The 15,218-nt window shown below is 42.4% G+C and overlaps 1 protein-coding gene across 1 annotated transcript in view; it reads right to left on the bottom strand.

Annotated features, from left to right (window-relative positions):
- LOC141110023 (complement C3-like) overlaps positions 1-15,218 on the bottom strand; it is a gene marked incomplete in the record, with an annotated part of 333,270 nt that overhangs the window by 211,827 nt on the left and 106,225 nt on the right. Inside the window, 1 exon segment of the mRNA XM_073601271.1 lies at positions 2,794-2,893. Coding sequence (XP_073457372.1) covers positions 2,794-2,893 — 100 coding nt within the window.

Genomic DNA, 15,218 nt, shown 5'->3' with positions numbered 1-15,218 from the left:
TTACAAAGAAAACAAAATACACTTACTATAAGCCCCCATTCCCACTAGTGTAGCATTTCAACGGGTGTCACACTTGTTTTCGCATATTGTCATGCTTTACAAGTAAGGCAGCCCATTCATTCTAATGGGCTGCCCAATGCATTAAAAACACAGCAAAGACCCTCATGAGGTTTTAAAGGGATGTTAAACCCAAAAACAAAAATGTAATATGTTAGAAGGCTGGCCGCAGGCTAGCCTGCATTTGTAGGAGGAGTCTGAGGGCTATATATCCCTCCTCCTCCATCATCAGATCCTTCGTCGGATCATTTCCGGGTTTTGCCGACACACGTCACTTCCGGGTCCTTGCTGACGGTCGGCTGCTACAGTGGTGGTGGTGGCGGCGGTTCCTCTCTCGGTGCTCACGCCGGGCACCACCCGGGAGACCGGCCGCCCACCCACCTTCTTATCACCCCATGGTTATCCTCGCGCCTCCGCCTCTCTCTCTCTCTCTCTGCACGGATCCACGAGGATCCACAATGGTTCTTTATCCAGAGTATTCCAAGGGCTTCTACCAAGGGTGGGAAGGTTTCATAGGTTCATGTCTCCGGCTTTCGCTGCATGTTGCCTCAGCTATTTGGTCTCATCTGCCACGCTATCTAGTATCCATCAGGTGACCAGCAATTTAGGCCCCTACAACTCCTGTTAGTCTGTCCATTTTTTGCAACTCACCCTCTCTAAACCGTCAAGGGTATTCAGGGAAGTCAGGGATGTTCTCTTTGGCACGGCCACCAGTTACCGACCAGGTTTAGGGTGTTTCAGACTTCCTGTCGCCTACCCTTGGCTCAGTTCCCAGTTAGTGCTACAGGCAGTTCTCTTGCTACGCTTACAACTTCCCTATCATTAGTATAGATGGATGAGCCAGAGGTTCATGGTTCATTACGGTTCCACAGTTACGGTGTCTGATTAAGTATTTGTTCTCCTCTGCTCTTTTCCCTCTCCCCATGCATTCTCTCACCACAACAGTTCATTCTCATGTCCAGATTACTTGCCAAACCAGGCTCGAAGCCCAAACCGCTTTTCTGGTTATTCGTCTGGATCGGAGGTAACTTTCATAGGTCCTGAACAGTGGGTCCCTTCTTCATCATCAGGTACATGGGGCGCTGAAGATCCTCTGTTTAGCAGCTACATACGTAAACCCCTTTGTAGTCTTCCAGGTTTCCACGACGGATGGCTGTTGCTGGCCCATCATTAAATCTTTCACATCACACCTACTTTGTGTCTCTTTTTGCCCTCTTTTAGGCATACTGACCAGCCAGGCCAAGGCACACCTCAGGTGTTGCTAGTTAGAACTATCGCATTTCCAAGTGAAGATTCTGACTACAAGTTAGAAGGCTGGCCGCAGGCTAGCCTGCATTTGTAGGAGGAGTCTGAGGGCTATATATCCCTCCTCCTCCATCATCAGATCCTTCGTCGGATCATTTCCGGGTTCCCACCCACCCATTCCCCCATATTTTCATCATTTCATTTACATTTCATACATATTTATTCAGGGTATGCCCTCTTTTAGACATACTGACCAGCCAGGCCAAGGCACACCTCAGGTCTTGGTAGTTAGAACTATCGCATTTCCAAGTGAAGACTCTGACTACAAATTGCAGTTTACCAATCCTTAGATGTAGTGGCTGCATTTGTTTTCTTTTTTTTAGACATTTTACTTTTATTTTCACCTAATGATCCAGCCAGCAGAGTTTACCTGATATGCCCCCCCCCCTCCACCCCCACTTAAAATACACCAAAATCATTAATAGTGGACACAAACACAACATAAGTTAGAGAATTCCTGCTAAATCTAAGAGATAAAACTATATTGAGTTAAGGAGTAGTCTTGAGGCTCATTCACATGATTGCTGTGGCCTGTATAGTTAGAATCACATTTTTTTGGGCTGGAGCTGTGTGTGTTTGCAGACAGCCTATGTTATAAGGACATGCTATAGGGACACAGCAGTTGTACAAACACAGCGGCAGGTCCTAATTTGACAGGTGTATGGATGCAGGTGTACAGCCCTAACCACAGACTGTGTTCATTCAGGGCCACTGACCCGCACCTGCACAACTGTCAGATTAGAACCTGTGGCTGTGTTCGTACAGCCAATGCGTCCCCATAAAATAACAGGTGGCTCCAGCCGCACAAACAAACCGCTCATTCATGCTGTATGGGCCAAAGAACCCATGTGAATGAGTGGGTAGAGGGGGTGATCAAAGCAGCAGGAGGCCCCTGTGGCTATCCCTGCAGCAGCTGAAAGCCAGGGGCTTGGGATTGGTTTCAATGATTGCCAGCACTGCCCCAAGTCAGCAAGAACACTACTCATGTGTACAAACAGGGCCGCCAATAAGGCAGTAGAGCCAACCTTTCTGCTTGTCAGGTGCCCGAACCCCCCTGTTGAATTGATGGGGCCCAGGCCTCATACAAGAGGGCTGGCTCTACTGCCTTTTGGTGGACCCTGGCTAATAGCTACAATAGATGTAATCTATCTGTGCATCTAGCTATTTGCACTGAGTTCAGCTTTAAAGCTGAACTGCAGTCTTACCTTCCATCTTGCAGAGTTCTACAGATCCTCTGCTGTACTAATATTGCTTACTACTGATAAGCTCACACTCACAGTGTGCATTAGAAGCTGCTCCAAGTCATATAGAGGCCTCCAGCATCATCTACCTTTTCTCCTCCCCAGCCTCATACTACATACCATGGCCTACACCTAGAGTGTAAAGTATTTTTTTCTTTTTGGGGGGGGGGGTTAAGAGAGCTGTAAATACCTGTTCTCTTTGCATAGATCCATGCAGAGTCTTCAAAAAATCTTTGTATAATCCAAAGATGGCAACAGCATATCCATTCACATTCTCACCAAACAGATAGCTAAATTAATCAAGAACATAAAAATAGGGAAACATTTGGGTAAAAAAAAATGCTAATAGAATAATATATATATATATATATATATATATATATATATATATATATATATATATATATATATATATATATATATATATATATATATATATATATATTTATATATTACAGTACATATGCATGCCCTTTTTGTGCTGTGTTGTAACAAAATAAATATTTTGCATGTTACCATATAAAGCAAGTATGTCAGTTAACTAGTGCTGGCTAGAATATAGAAGCAAGATTTAGAAAGGTTTCCTTGGATAAAAATGTTCCTCTTCTCCAAGTTCAGTATACAAAGCCTATATTAGTTTAACAGTCTTCATATGAGGCAAAAAAAAGGTTTTACAATCTGTGTAAGAATCAATTGCAATACACATCATGTTTTAAACGAGAATATTTGAATTTGTCTGAGGACTGGTAGACAAGTTTAGTGTCGACATACTTCACTGGGAAACACCAGCAAGCATAAAAAAAATAAAAAATGTGATTACTAGTCCCCATCAGGGTTGCCAACCTACCACAACTTTTTTTTACTGACAAAACATGACAAATTTACTGACTGAGCACATTTTTTTACTGACATCCTGAAATATGACAGAAACTCCTATTATAAACTAAGACAATCAATATTTAAGCAGTGTAAACAATATGTACTACGACAATCAAAATTTATGCAGTGTAAACAGCATGTAAACATTAACAATACTCAGAACAAGTAATCTGCTGGCTTTACGATGAAAAATTCCAAACAGAGTGACTAAATGTGAGTATGACTAGGATGATGAAAGACCTGGGGCACCCTAGGATAATACAGAAGAAAAATAACGCCACCGCTTTCAGTATGCATGGCCACATTGTGGCTAACAGTGGGGTGGGGGGGGCTTAAAGGGGGATCTTTAAACAGAATCTGTGCCTAGTTGCTATATACAATGCACACATATAGCAGTCCTTGTACCCACAATAAAATAATTACTGTACCACAACTGACAGCCTCACAGACACAAATAAACCTCAATAAAATTATAAAAGTCTGCTTTTATAAATATAGCAGCTTGCAATACCGGTTGACATACAAACACCCCTTAAGATAATCAAAATATAATTTACAGTGCTAAACAAAATTAAAACGTGCTGAGATACTCATTAAAATATCTCCATCCACAATGCACCTGAAACACATTGGGCGGAGCTAGTAGTGTGACCTCACACCGCAACATTGATCCGGTGCACATGTAAGTGCACAGTGGCTTTTTCATGCTATTTAACTTGCATTGTGGATGGGCATGTTTTTATGAGTATTTTAGCACTTTTTACCAGTGGAATCTTGATAAATGCTACCCTATGATGCCTTTGCTTGTGGCTAATTGTGTCTTTTGAGTGCAAGTGTGTAATACTGCTCCCAGCGGAGGAAATGAGACATGATTGACCAGACCTGCGGGGATGGAGAGTGTATCTTGCCCAGTGCGAAAGCTCTTGGAGGACTCAAGGCACATAGCCTATGTCTCATAACATCAAGGAATGAAGGCATTCATCAAAGTGGACAACCCAGCTACAGCTTTCCTGTGTCGAAGAGAGTGGTGAGTGGAATGCCGACAATATAGCAAATTAGAGCATACAAATTACCTGCTATGAGTGAACATTGACTTCATGTATTGTGTAATTTACCTGTGGGGAGCTATAATTGCTGAGTGTGTGTTGGAGACTGTCATAGTGACTACATACTGTTGACCCAGTGGCTGAATTACCAGGGTCGCCACAGTCGCACTTGTGACGGGGCCCAGCATTCCGCCACTGTGGACGGGGCCCAGCGGGGTTGCTATTCACAGGGCCCAGGTTTGTTTTATTTCCCTCTCCGTGCGTCCTCTCTCGCAGGACACACAGCTGATCCTCTCCCCCCTCCCCTCTCCTGTGTGCTCCGCGGGAAATGTGAGCTCCTTAGCTTCACACTTGACTGCCCGCGGAGCACACAGGAGAGGGAGGGGGGAGAAGATCAGCTGTGTGTCCTGCGAGAGAGGACGCACGGAGAGGGAAATAAAACAAACTATTGATGCCTGTGCTGCTGTTACATGAGAGACGGCACAGGGGTTGCCAGGGGGGGGTGGGGGGTGCGGGCCGCACCGGGTGACACCCGCCAGAGGGGTGACACCTGTGGGCAGCGGCACCGCTATTTAACACTGCACGCCACACAGTCCTCACCCCTACACATTCCTGCGCACAGTGGAGCAGACCGAAGCCGTCTCCCCCTCCTCTCTGTTTACGGAGGGGGAGGAGGAGGAGTCCGAGGGACACATGCCGCTGTGCCTATCCCGCGCTGTTCTGAGGTCTGTAAAGTTTTTATCCAAATAGATGTGTGCTGGGGGAACGCTATGGGAGGGGGGTCCGCACTGATGTAGGGATGGTGGTCTGCACTGAGGGGGGTCTGCATTGATGGGGTGGGGGTCTGCACTGAGTGGGTTCTGCACTGATGTAGGGACGGGGGTCTGCACTGAGTGGGGTCTGCATTGATGGGGTGGGGGTCTGCACTGAGTGGGGTCTGCATTGATGGGGTGGGGGTCTGCACTGATGGAGTGGGGGTCTGCAGTGAGTTGGGTCTGCATTGATGGGGGGGTCTGCACCATGAGGGGGGGTGCTGATGGAGGGGGGTGGTCTGCAATGAGGGGGGTCTGCACTGATGAAGGGGAGTGGTCTGCACTGAGGGGGGTCTGCATTGTGGGGGGGCCTGCACTGATGGAGGGGGGGTCTGTACTGAGGGGGGTGTGAACTGATGGAGGGTGGTCTGTACTGAGGGGGGGTGTGAACTGATGGAGGGGTGTCTGCAATGAGGGAGGGGAGGTCTGCATTGATGGAGAGGGGTCTACACTGGGGTCTATAGTAATTGAGGGGAGTCTATACTGATAGATGAGGGTCTGCACTGAGGGGGGTCTATACTGATAGAGGGGGGCTATACTGATAGATGGGGGGTCTGCAATGAGGGAGGCTATACTTAGTGAGGGGGGTCTGTATTTAGTGAGGGGGGTCTGTACTTAGTGAGGAGGATCTATACAGCGAGAGGGGGATCTGTACTTAGTGAGGAGGGTCTGTACTTAGTGGGGGGTCTATACTGAGAGAGGGGTCTGCAGTTAGTGGAGGGGGGTCTGTACTGAGGGGGGCTATAGTTGGTGGAGGGGGGTGACACCAATTTTTTCCACTCCGGGTGACACCAACCCTAGTGATGCCACTGGAGAGACACGCTCTCCGCTCAGAGCCGTGCTGTCCTGAGAAGACAGAGGACTCTGATGGGCACTGATAGACACAGATGGGCTCTGATGGGCACTGATAAGATTTACTGATGAGCACTGAAGGGGAGGCACTGATAGGGGACACCGATGGGAGGCACTGATAGGGGACACCGATGGGATGCACTGATAGGATTTACTGATGGGCACTGAAGGGAGGCACTGATAGGGGGCACTGAGAAGGCACTAGGGGGCACTGATAGGGGGCACTGGTGGGCACTGATAGGAGGCACTGATGGGGGCACTGAGAAGGCACTAGGGGGCACTGATAGGGGCACCGATGAGAGGCACTGATAGGATTTACTGATGAGCACTGATAGGGGGCACCGATGGGAGGCACCAATGGGATTTACTGATGAGCACTGAAGGGAGGCACTGATAGGGGGGTACTGATAGGGGGCACTGATAGGCTGCACTGATAGGAGGCAATGATGGGCATTGATGAGCACTGATAGGCAGAACTCATAGGCTGCACGGATGGGCACTGATGAACACTGATAGGCAGAACTAAGGCAGTATTGATGGGCACTGATGGGCAGTATTGAAGAGTACCGATAGGTGGCATGGATGGACGCTGCAATAATGAGCACTGATAGGTGATGCTGATAGGCAGATTTGATGGGCACTAATAGGCAGCATTAATGAGCACTGATAGGTAACACTTGTAGGCGGCATTGATGGGCACTGATACATGGCACTGATGATTGGGGCACTGATTATCAGTGTAAACAATTTACTGACATTCTTGACAGTTAATGGCAGTCCTTTCCCAACACAGACACAGCGTGGGAGGAAAGGGCTGCGAATAACCGGCAAGTCTTTTTACATGTGATCAGCTGACATCACATGGTAAAGGGCCACTGTGATTGCGCTGGATGCACGTCCCAGGGGTCATGCGGGAAGCACGGTTTTGGGAGGATGTCCATGGACACCCTCCCAAAATTGGAAGCCTGAGGTTGGATGGAAGGGGGGCCCATCATTGTTTCTTGCTCCGGGGCCCTGAAGGTTCTAGTTACGCCTCTGTGTTGACCTCTCTCCCCCTTACAATTTGGGAGAGAGTGGAAGTGAATATACATATTGTACAATATGCCACATGGCTGTATTTGCAAAGTCTAACGGCTTATATTGATACAATACATACAGTATCTCACAAAAGTGAGTACACCCCTCACATTTTTGTAAATATTTTATTATATATTTTCATGTGACAACACTGAAGAAATGACACTTTGCTAAAATGTAAAGTAGTGAGTGTACAGCTTGTATAACAGTGTAAATTTGCTGTCCCCTCAAAATAACTCAACACACAGCCATTAATGTCTAAAACGCTGGCAACAAAAGTGAGTACAACCCTAAGCAAAGTGTAATTTCTTCAGTGTTGTCATATGAAAAGATATAATAAAACATTTCCAAAAATGTAAGGAGTGTCCTCACTTTTGTGAGATACTGTATGTGGACTTGGTGAATACGGCAGTATCTCCTCATCAGGACAGATTGCACATAGGAATGGCATACGCCATGTAACACAGTCACCAACATCCCCAGGGTGGACATACATACATAGATAGCCAGCCGATCCCAGATCTCCGAACAGCACCACCACTCATTTGAGGTCCATTAACTGCTTGGGCGGCACAAACTGTTACTGCATGGCAGGTTGGACCCATTGTAGCTGACTAGGAGTGGCATTAAGAGATGGGAAGGTTAGCATAATAGCAGGAATTGTCACAATAGACAACTTTGTTGCATTCAGTCACACCGGGGGATCGTGATATACCGGTATTGCTCATAGCAAGGACATATACTACGGGTTCTGCGGGGATTGCTCTGATCACACCGCTGCTTGCACTTGTAGTCCTATAGCCACACTGGGTAACCCTGTGTTTGAGTACTGGGGTAGGGGGCTAGATACAGCAAGATCAGCAGGAGCATGTAGGGGACCAGGGGTGCATGAGGGGAACAGAGGAGCATATAGGGGACCAGAGGTGCATAGGGGAAATAGAGGAGCACGGAGGACCAGAGGTGCATGGGGGGAACAGAGGAGCACAGGGGACCAGAGGTGCATGGGGGAATAGAGGAGCACGGGAAACCAGAGTTGCATGAGGGAATAGAGGAGCACGGGGGACCAGAGGTGCATGGGGGGTAATAGAGGAGCACGGGGGACCAGAGGTGCATGGGGGGATAAGAGGAGCACAGTGAACCAGAGCAGCATGGGGGGAAAGAAAGGAGCATGGGGGGACAAGAGAAGCATGCGGGGAACAGAGGAGCATGTAGCATTTGTTTACATTTTTATTTCAGTGACAGTAGTTATCAAACACTACAATTCCCTAATACTCTGCTGTTGCCTTCAGAACTGTCATTTGGAAATATAAAGATAGGGAGGGCAGGAGGCGGAGCCTAGCAGAGCAGACATGCATTGTTAGAGCTCCACACCGCTGAGGAGAGAAGAGAAGGACAAAGCGGAGCCTGCAGGCTCAAAAGGTATCCATTTGAACCTTTTTGCCCCAGGGAACAAACTGTGAAAGTTTGGGCAGGAAATATGGTACTGGGAGGAAACCGTGGCAGAAATAAAAATCACCTCACAAAGAGCTCACAGGCACTCACTGCAGCTGAAGCAGCTCCAGTCACCTCACAAGATACAGCATCAGGGCGCTCTCACAGACAGAAAATGTCACAGCAAGACTCTCCATTTGAGTCAGATACAGAACAAATCCTCTCACAAACTTCTCCACAAGCCTCCTCAGTATCCCCAGTAATATTATTACAATTTGAAAAGATGCTTCATAAGGCTTTAAAACAAACCTCAGACCAAATAACAAAAAGCCTAACCAAAGAAATAAGAGAGCTGGGAAACCGCACAGCAGCCTTAGAAATAAAAATGGATGAAATTGAAATTACAACCCAAGAAAATATAACAGAATTGGAACAATTAAAAAAAGAGAATTTAATACTTCAAACTAAGCTCGAAGATTACGAAAATAGAGCCAGACGTTCAAACTTGCGCATAAGGGGAATACCTGAAACTGTGACAGACCTGCAATTTACTATTACTGTTCTATTACAAGAACTAAAGCCAGATATCCCTATGGAACGTTTAGAACTGGACAGAGTACACAGAGCCCTCACAGCCAAAAAGAAAGATGGACCCCCACGTGATATAATCACAAAATTTCATTATTACAGAACGAAAGAACAAATACTAATTGCTGCAAGAGAAAAAAAGGAACTTAATTTTCAAGGACACAATTATCAAATTTTTGCTGACCTATCCCAACTTACTATTACTAAAAGACGATCCATGAAACCCCAACTAATGGAACTGCAACGCCACAACATTATGTATCAATGGGGCTTCCCCTTTTCAGTCAGATTTAACTACCAAGGTACAATTTACAAAAGCAGATCAGCAGATGAACTACAACAAACCCTTTTAAAATTAAATCTGACAGAACCCACAAGCAGCAACACTCCCACACGCAGAAGAATGGTATCATCTTCACCTTCAGGCAGCACCCAGAAAATTTCAGAACAAAATGGGAATCATCATTCTCACAAAAGAGGCCGTTATGCCACATCATCCATGGACCAAGAAGATTCAATGGACTGACATCCTAATTCCTGATATCTCTTCATTTATTATACTAAGAGATGGTTCTCTATAAAAAACCTATATTTATAACTGAATGTAACTGCATTCTGATAGTCACACACTGTGTGGGATCATGTTACATTCCAGTTATATTTCTTATTACTTCTGATTCATATAGCCTTAGAATATATAAGTGAAATAAGGAAATTCTTGTTCAGTTATATATTATCAGGTAATAACAATAGATTTATTACTTTTTAGGACAAATATGTTCAATAATCCAGAAGTAATGGAAGCTTTTTCTTTCTTTTCTTAAAACAAATATATTATTACCTAACTAGTTCCTAGAATTATGTTTTTGTTTATTCTAATCTGAAGCAATACAACCTCAATTTTATGAGTTAACATATCTAAACAGTTACATATGAATAAAATATGTAATTGTTTACTCTAAAAGGGTTAAAATCCCAAAATAATTCAAACTATCTTCATCAATACCAAAGTTATTAACAGTACCTTTCTAACTGAATTATTTAGCCTAGGGCAAGACTAACCATATACAACCACCCTGGAATAAATAATTTCAACAAAAACTATATTCTGCACTCCAATTAATGAAACATCATTTTGATGTCTTTTGACATAGCACTTCTCTCCTGTAAGTGGAAGATCCGTGTACCCCCATTAGCCCTCCTCATTCTCCCAACCATATTATGTGGGAGTGTGACGAAGGCACTTATTCCCCTGAGAGAGATATTTATTCTCTTTCACGGGTAAATTGTGATTACTTGCAAAAAATAATTTATACAATGTATCATCTAATCTCATATGTTTTTTGTTTACTCTTTACTCCAGAATTCACTGGTTTCTTTTCTATCTATTCATCTCTTCAGTCCACACAGGTTGATCTGCGCAGTCAGCTCTGCATAACAAAAAGTAAGTCAAAACTTTTTGATCTATTGCCATGGCACCACTGAATATACTTTCCCTGAATGTTCAGGGAATAAATGTCCTTCAAAAAAGGACCAAAGCCTTCCGTACTTTCCATAACAAGAAGGCTCACATAGTATGCCTCCAAGAAACACACTTCACCAAAGATTCTACTCCAAAATATATTTCTCCTTTTTATCAACAAATTTACACGGCTTCTGCCTGTACCAAGCAAAGGGGAACTCTAATTGCATTTCACCGATCCACACCATTCACCTTATCATCAGAAATTAAAGACCCAGAAGGTAGATACCTGATACTCATGGGTTATATAATGGATACAGCAATCACGGTGATTTCCTACTACGCTCCTAACAAACAACCTACACCATTCCTCTCACATATATTACAAGTGATTAATACACACAAAATAGGAACAGTGATAATGTGTGGGGATTCGAACCAGGTCCTCCTCCCATTTCTAGATAAATCACCTTTTACACCATCCAAAATAACCTCTAGATTACCTTTTTCTCAACTTCTTTCCAAATACAATTTGGTAGATTCATGGAGAGAAAGTAACCCAATGAAAAAGAAATTCACTTATTTCTCGCACCCTCATCAAACCTTCACCAGAATAGATCATATTTTTCTAACAATAGGAATGATACCAGAAATTATTGCATCAGATATAATTCCGATTCCGTGGTCTGACCATAATGCAGTATACACTACTATAGCCTCAGCCATACCAAAAGCGCATGACCCAACGTGGTACTTACCGGACATAATGCTCAAACACCCACTACATCAGATGGCCATTGAACAAGCTTTAAAGGAATACATATCAATTAATAATACAACAGACATCTCCCCAATAACACTGTGGGAAGCTCATAAGCCTGTCTTGCGTGGTACAATACAAAGACAAATGGCACTATTTAAACGGGAACGCAAAAATCTAGCAAAAAAACTAGAACTCAATTTTAATGCAGCCTACATATCATTTCAAGATAATCCATCTCAGAGTACAAAATCTCATCTGGAAAAATCTAGATTGGAATACGATCTATTTCTCACTGAGTCAGTTGATAAATCCCTCAAACGCTCCAAACACAATTTCTACATGAATACAAACAAACCAGGTACATATTTGGCTCGGGCATTAAATTCAACTAACAAATCTTTCAAACCAATACGTTTGAAATTATCAAAAAATGTTTACACTTGTAATCCAGTTAAAATAGTCCATAAATTTCACTCACATCTCGCAACTTTATACAAGACAAACAATGAATTTAATCCTACAGAAGCTGAATCCTTCTTCTCAAAAATAACCTTACCTGAGTTATCTCAGAATCAAAAAAGCAGTTTGGATGAGCCTATAACTATAGATGAAGTTGCTAACGCCATAAAAGACCTAAAACTTAACAAAAGACCAGGCCCAGACGGCTACTCGGCTTTATACTATAAAACATTCTCAGAAATACTCTCTCCCATTCTCACTGAAACTTTTAACAAACTTCTAGATGGACATTCTTTTCAGCAAGAAACACTAATGGCAATTGTTTGTATGATCCCAAAACCCCTTTCTGATGATACTTCCTGTGTGAATTATCGGCCTATCTCTCTGTTAAACCTCAATATTAAATTATTAGCAAAAATAATAGCAAAACGCCTCAATAGCATTATAGGAAAATTAATACATAGAGATCAAGTAGGCTTCATGCCAAATAGACAGGCAGGCGATAATATACGCAGGGCAGTGTTATTGGCACATATTGCTAAAAAACGGAAAATCCCTTTATGTTTTCTATCTCTCGATATTAAGAGGGCATTTGACACAGTATCCTGGCAATATATGCAATATTCATTACAAAAGTGGGGTTTTGGACCCCACTTTTTAACATGGATCAAAGCATTATATAATAAACCCAAAGCCTATATAAAATATGCTGGATACAAATCTGAAGCCTTTAATATCGAAAGAGGTACCCGACAGGGTTGCCCATTATCTCCCTTATTATTTGCCCTTATACTCGAACCCATGGCCCAATACATCAGAACAAACCAAACTATAACTGGCATTGAAGTAGGAGGTATTACACACAAATTATGTATATTTGCAGACGATATATTACTTTTTCTATCATCACCACAGGTCTCTGGTCCTAACTTAATACCAGCTCTTGATGGATTTGCAGCCCTATCCGGCCTTATGATTAATCCTAAGAAATGCCTAGTGCTTAATATTTCACTCACAAACATGGAATTGATCCCGGCTAGGGCTGCACTCCCATTCACATGGGCAGAAAAATCAATCCCATATCTTGGAATTCATTTAACAGCATCTCATTCTGACTTATTCTCAACCAATTATCCTCCTGTATTAAGACAGATCACAAATCTAATAAAACAATGGTCGCAACTTCCTTTATCCTGGATAGGGAAGATTAATGCAATCAAAATGACTATTCTACCCAAATTGCTTTATCTATTCAGAGTCCTCCCTATTCCAATTCCTTCCTATTTTTTGAGAATAGTACAAAAAAGAGCAACTTCTTTTATATGGGGATCTTCTAAACCACGTATACCTATACACACACTACATCTTCCCAAAAATAAAGGAGGCCTGGGATACCCTAATTTTACTAACTACTACAGAGCAGCACATTTGGCCAGTCTGTCCAAATACCATGCAAAACAGGAAATCCCATTATGGGTATTTATAGAGGCTTCAGAAAATGACCCTCTATTAATATCAAATTTATTATGGCTTGATCCTAAAGACCGCTTTAAAATTCATAATCCCATAACTAAACACTTCTTATCTCTCTGGGATAAACTAAAAACCAAATATCAGTTACAATCTCCACACAATCCTCTCCTTTCTTTTATCAGAAATCCGGCCTTTTATCCGGCATGGATCTACCCAAATTCTTTTAAAGCTTGGACAACATCAGGCATTCAGACACTAAATGACTTCATAGCATCTAAATCATTCCTTTCATTCCCATCGCTTAGTGAAAAATATGATCTACCAAACTCTGAGATATTTAGATATCTCCAAATCAAAAATTTCTATACACCATTCCTAAAGGGGGATACACCATTATCCCAATTATCCATTTTTGAATCAATCTGTACAAAAGATCCATTTGCTAAAGGTACAATTTCATCACTTTATAATCAATTATATGGAGTAGCAAATCTTAATAGACCCTCTTACGTTCAGAGGTGGGAGGAGGACCTGGGACGAACTTTAGAAGACACGGACTGGTCTAATATATGGCTCACATCTAAGTCATCTTCACCCAACATCTTGGCACTGGAGACAAATTATAAAGTCCTAACTCGCTGGTACCTTGTACCCGCTAGAGTGGCAAAATATTCACCTAATACCTCAGCTCTTTGTTTTCGAGGATGCCCAGAAATAGGCACATATTTACACATATGGTGGACGTGCCCAGTAATCCAAACCTTCTGGAAGGAAGTCTTCGTGATTGCATCTAAAATATTTAAAAAAATAATACAACCAGATCCATATTTAACTTTACTTAATCTAAAACCGGAATGGTTAACACTCTCTCAATTCAAACTTATGATCCAACTAATAACGGCTGCAAAACAAACAGTGGCCAAGGCATGGAAATCTCCTACATTGGTACTAGCAGAAACAATTCACAGAATGAATAATACAATGTCCCATGCTAAGATGGTAGCCATCGATCAAAATCAAATTCCAAAATTTGAAAAACTCTGGCATCCTTGGATAAAACAACAGTTCCTGTCAAATTTCAATGACTCTGTCCTGTTGCCATGGTAACAGATTAAATGACTTACAGAGACACCCATTCTAAGGCTTCAAAGAGAACTAAAAAGAATAATAAACTGACGAGCGGGACAACCTTGTGGACCATACCTCTACCTTTCAACCCTTTTTCTTCTTTCTCTTTCCTTTTCTCCACCTTATGATTAAAGCTCATTATCAGAATTTATTTGACCTATATACACTCTACTTGTAAACAATATGTATAGTAGGTATAAATCATTTAAATACCTACAAAAGTAACTAAGGAAATGATATATATCTTTAATTTAGGTTTACGTGAACCCAATGTTTAATATTTGAAATTTCATGATATTTACCTATATAAACCCTACTGTAGAACAATGAGCTTACTTTATAGATCCTTGTAAACTTACTTTATGTATCTTTATAACATTGTATACTCAATAAACTTCTTTTGACAAGGAAATATAAAGATAGGAAAAAACAGTCAGTTATAATGTAAAATATGTAAATTTACAATTACAAATGTATGGTAAAATTTGCTGAACCATTATTGTGAGAAAATTACCTTGCAGTTCCAGCATTTGCAAAATATGCGCAAGCAATTAAAACAATATTAAACCTGAAACCAAAAATGTAATATATTGTAGCTTACCAATCCTTAGATGTGGTGGCTGCCTTAGGTTTTTTTTTTTCTCC

This window comes from Aquarana catesbeiana, linkage group LG01 (assembly GCF_042186555.1).
Source record: "Aquarana catesbeiana isolate 2022-GZ linkage group LG01, ASM4218655v1, whole genome shotgun sequence".
NCBI classification, from domain to species: domain Eukaryota; kingdom Metazoa; phylum Chordata; class Amphibia; order Anura; family Ranidae; genus Aquarana; species Aquarana catesbeiana.
This window is presented reverse-complemented; position numbering and strand designations above follow the sequence as displayed.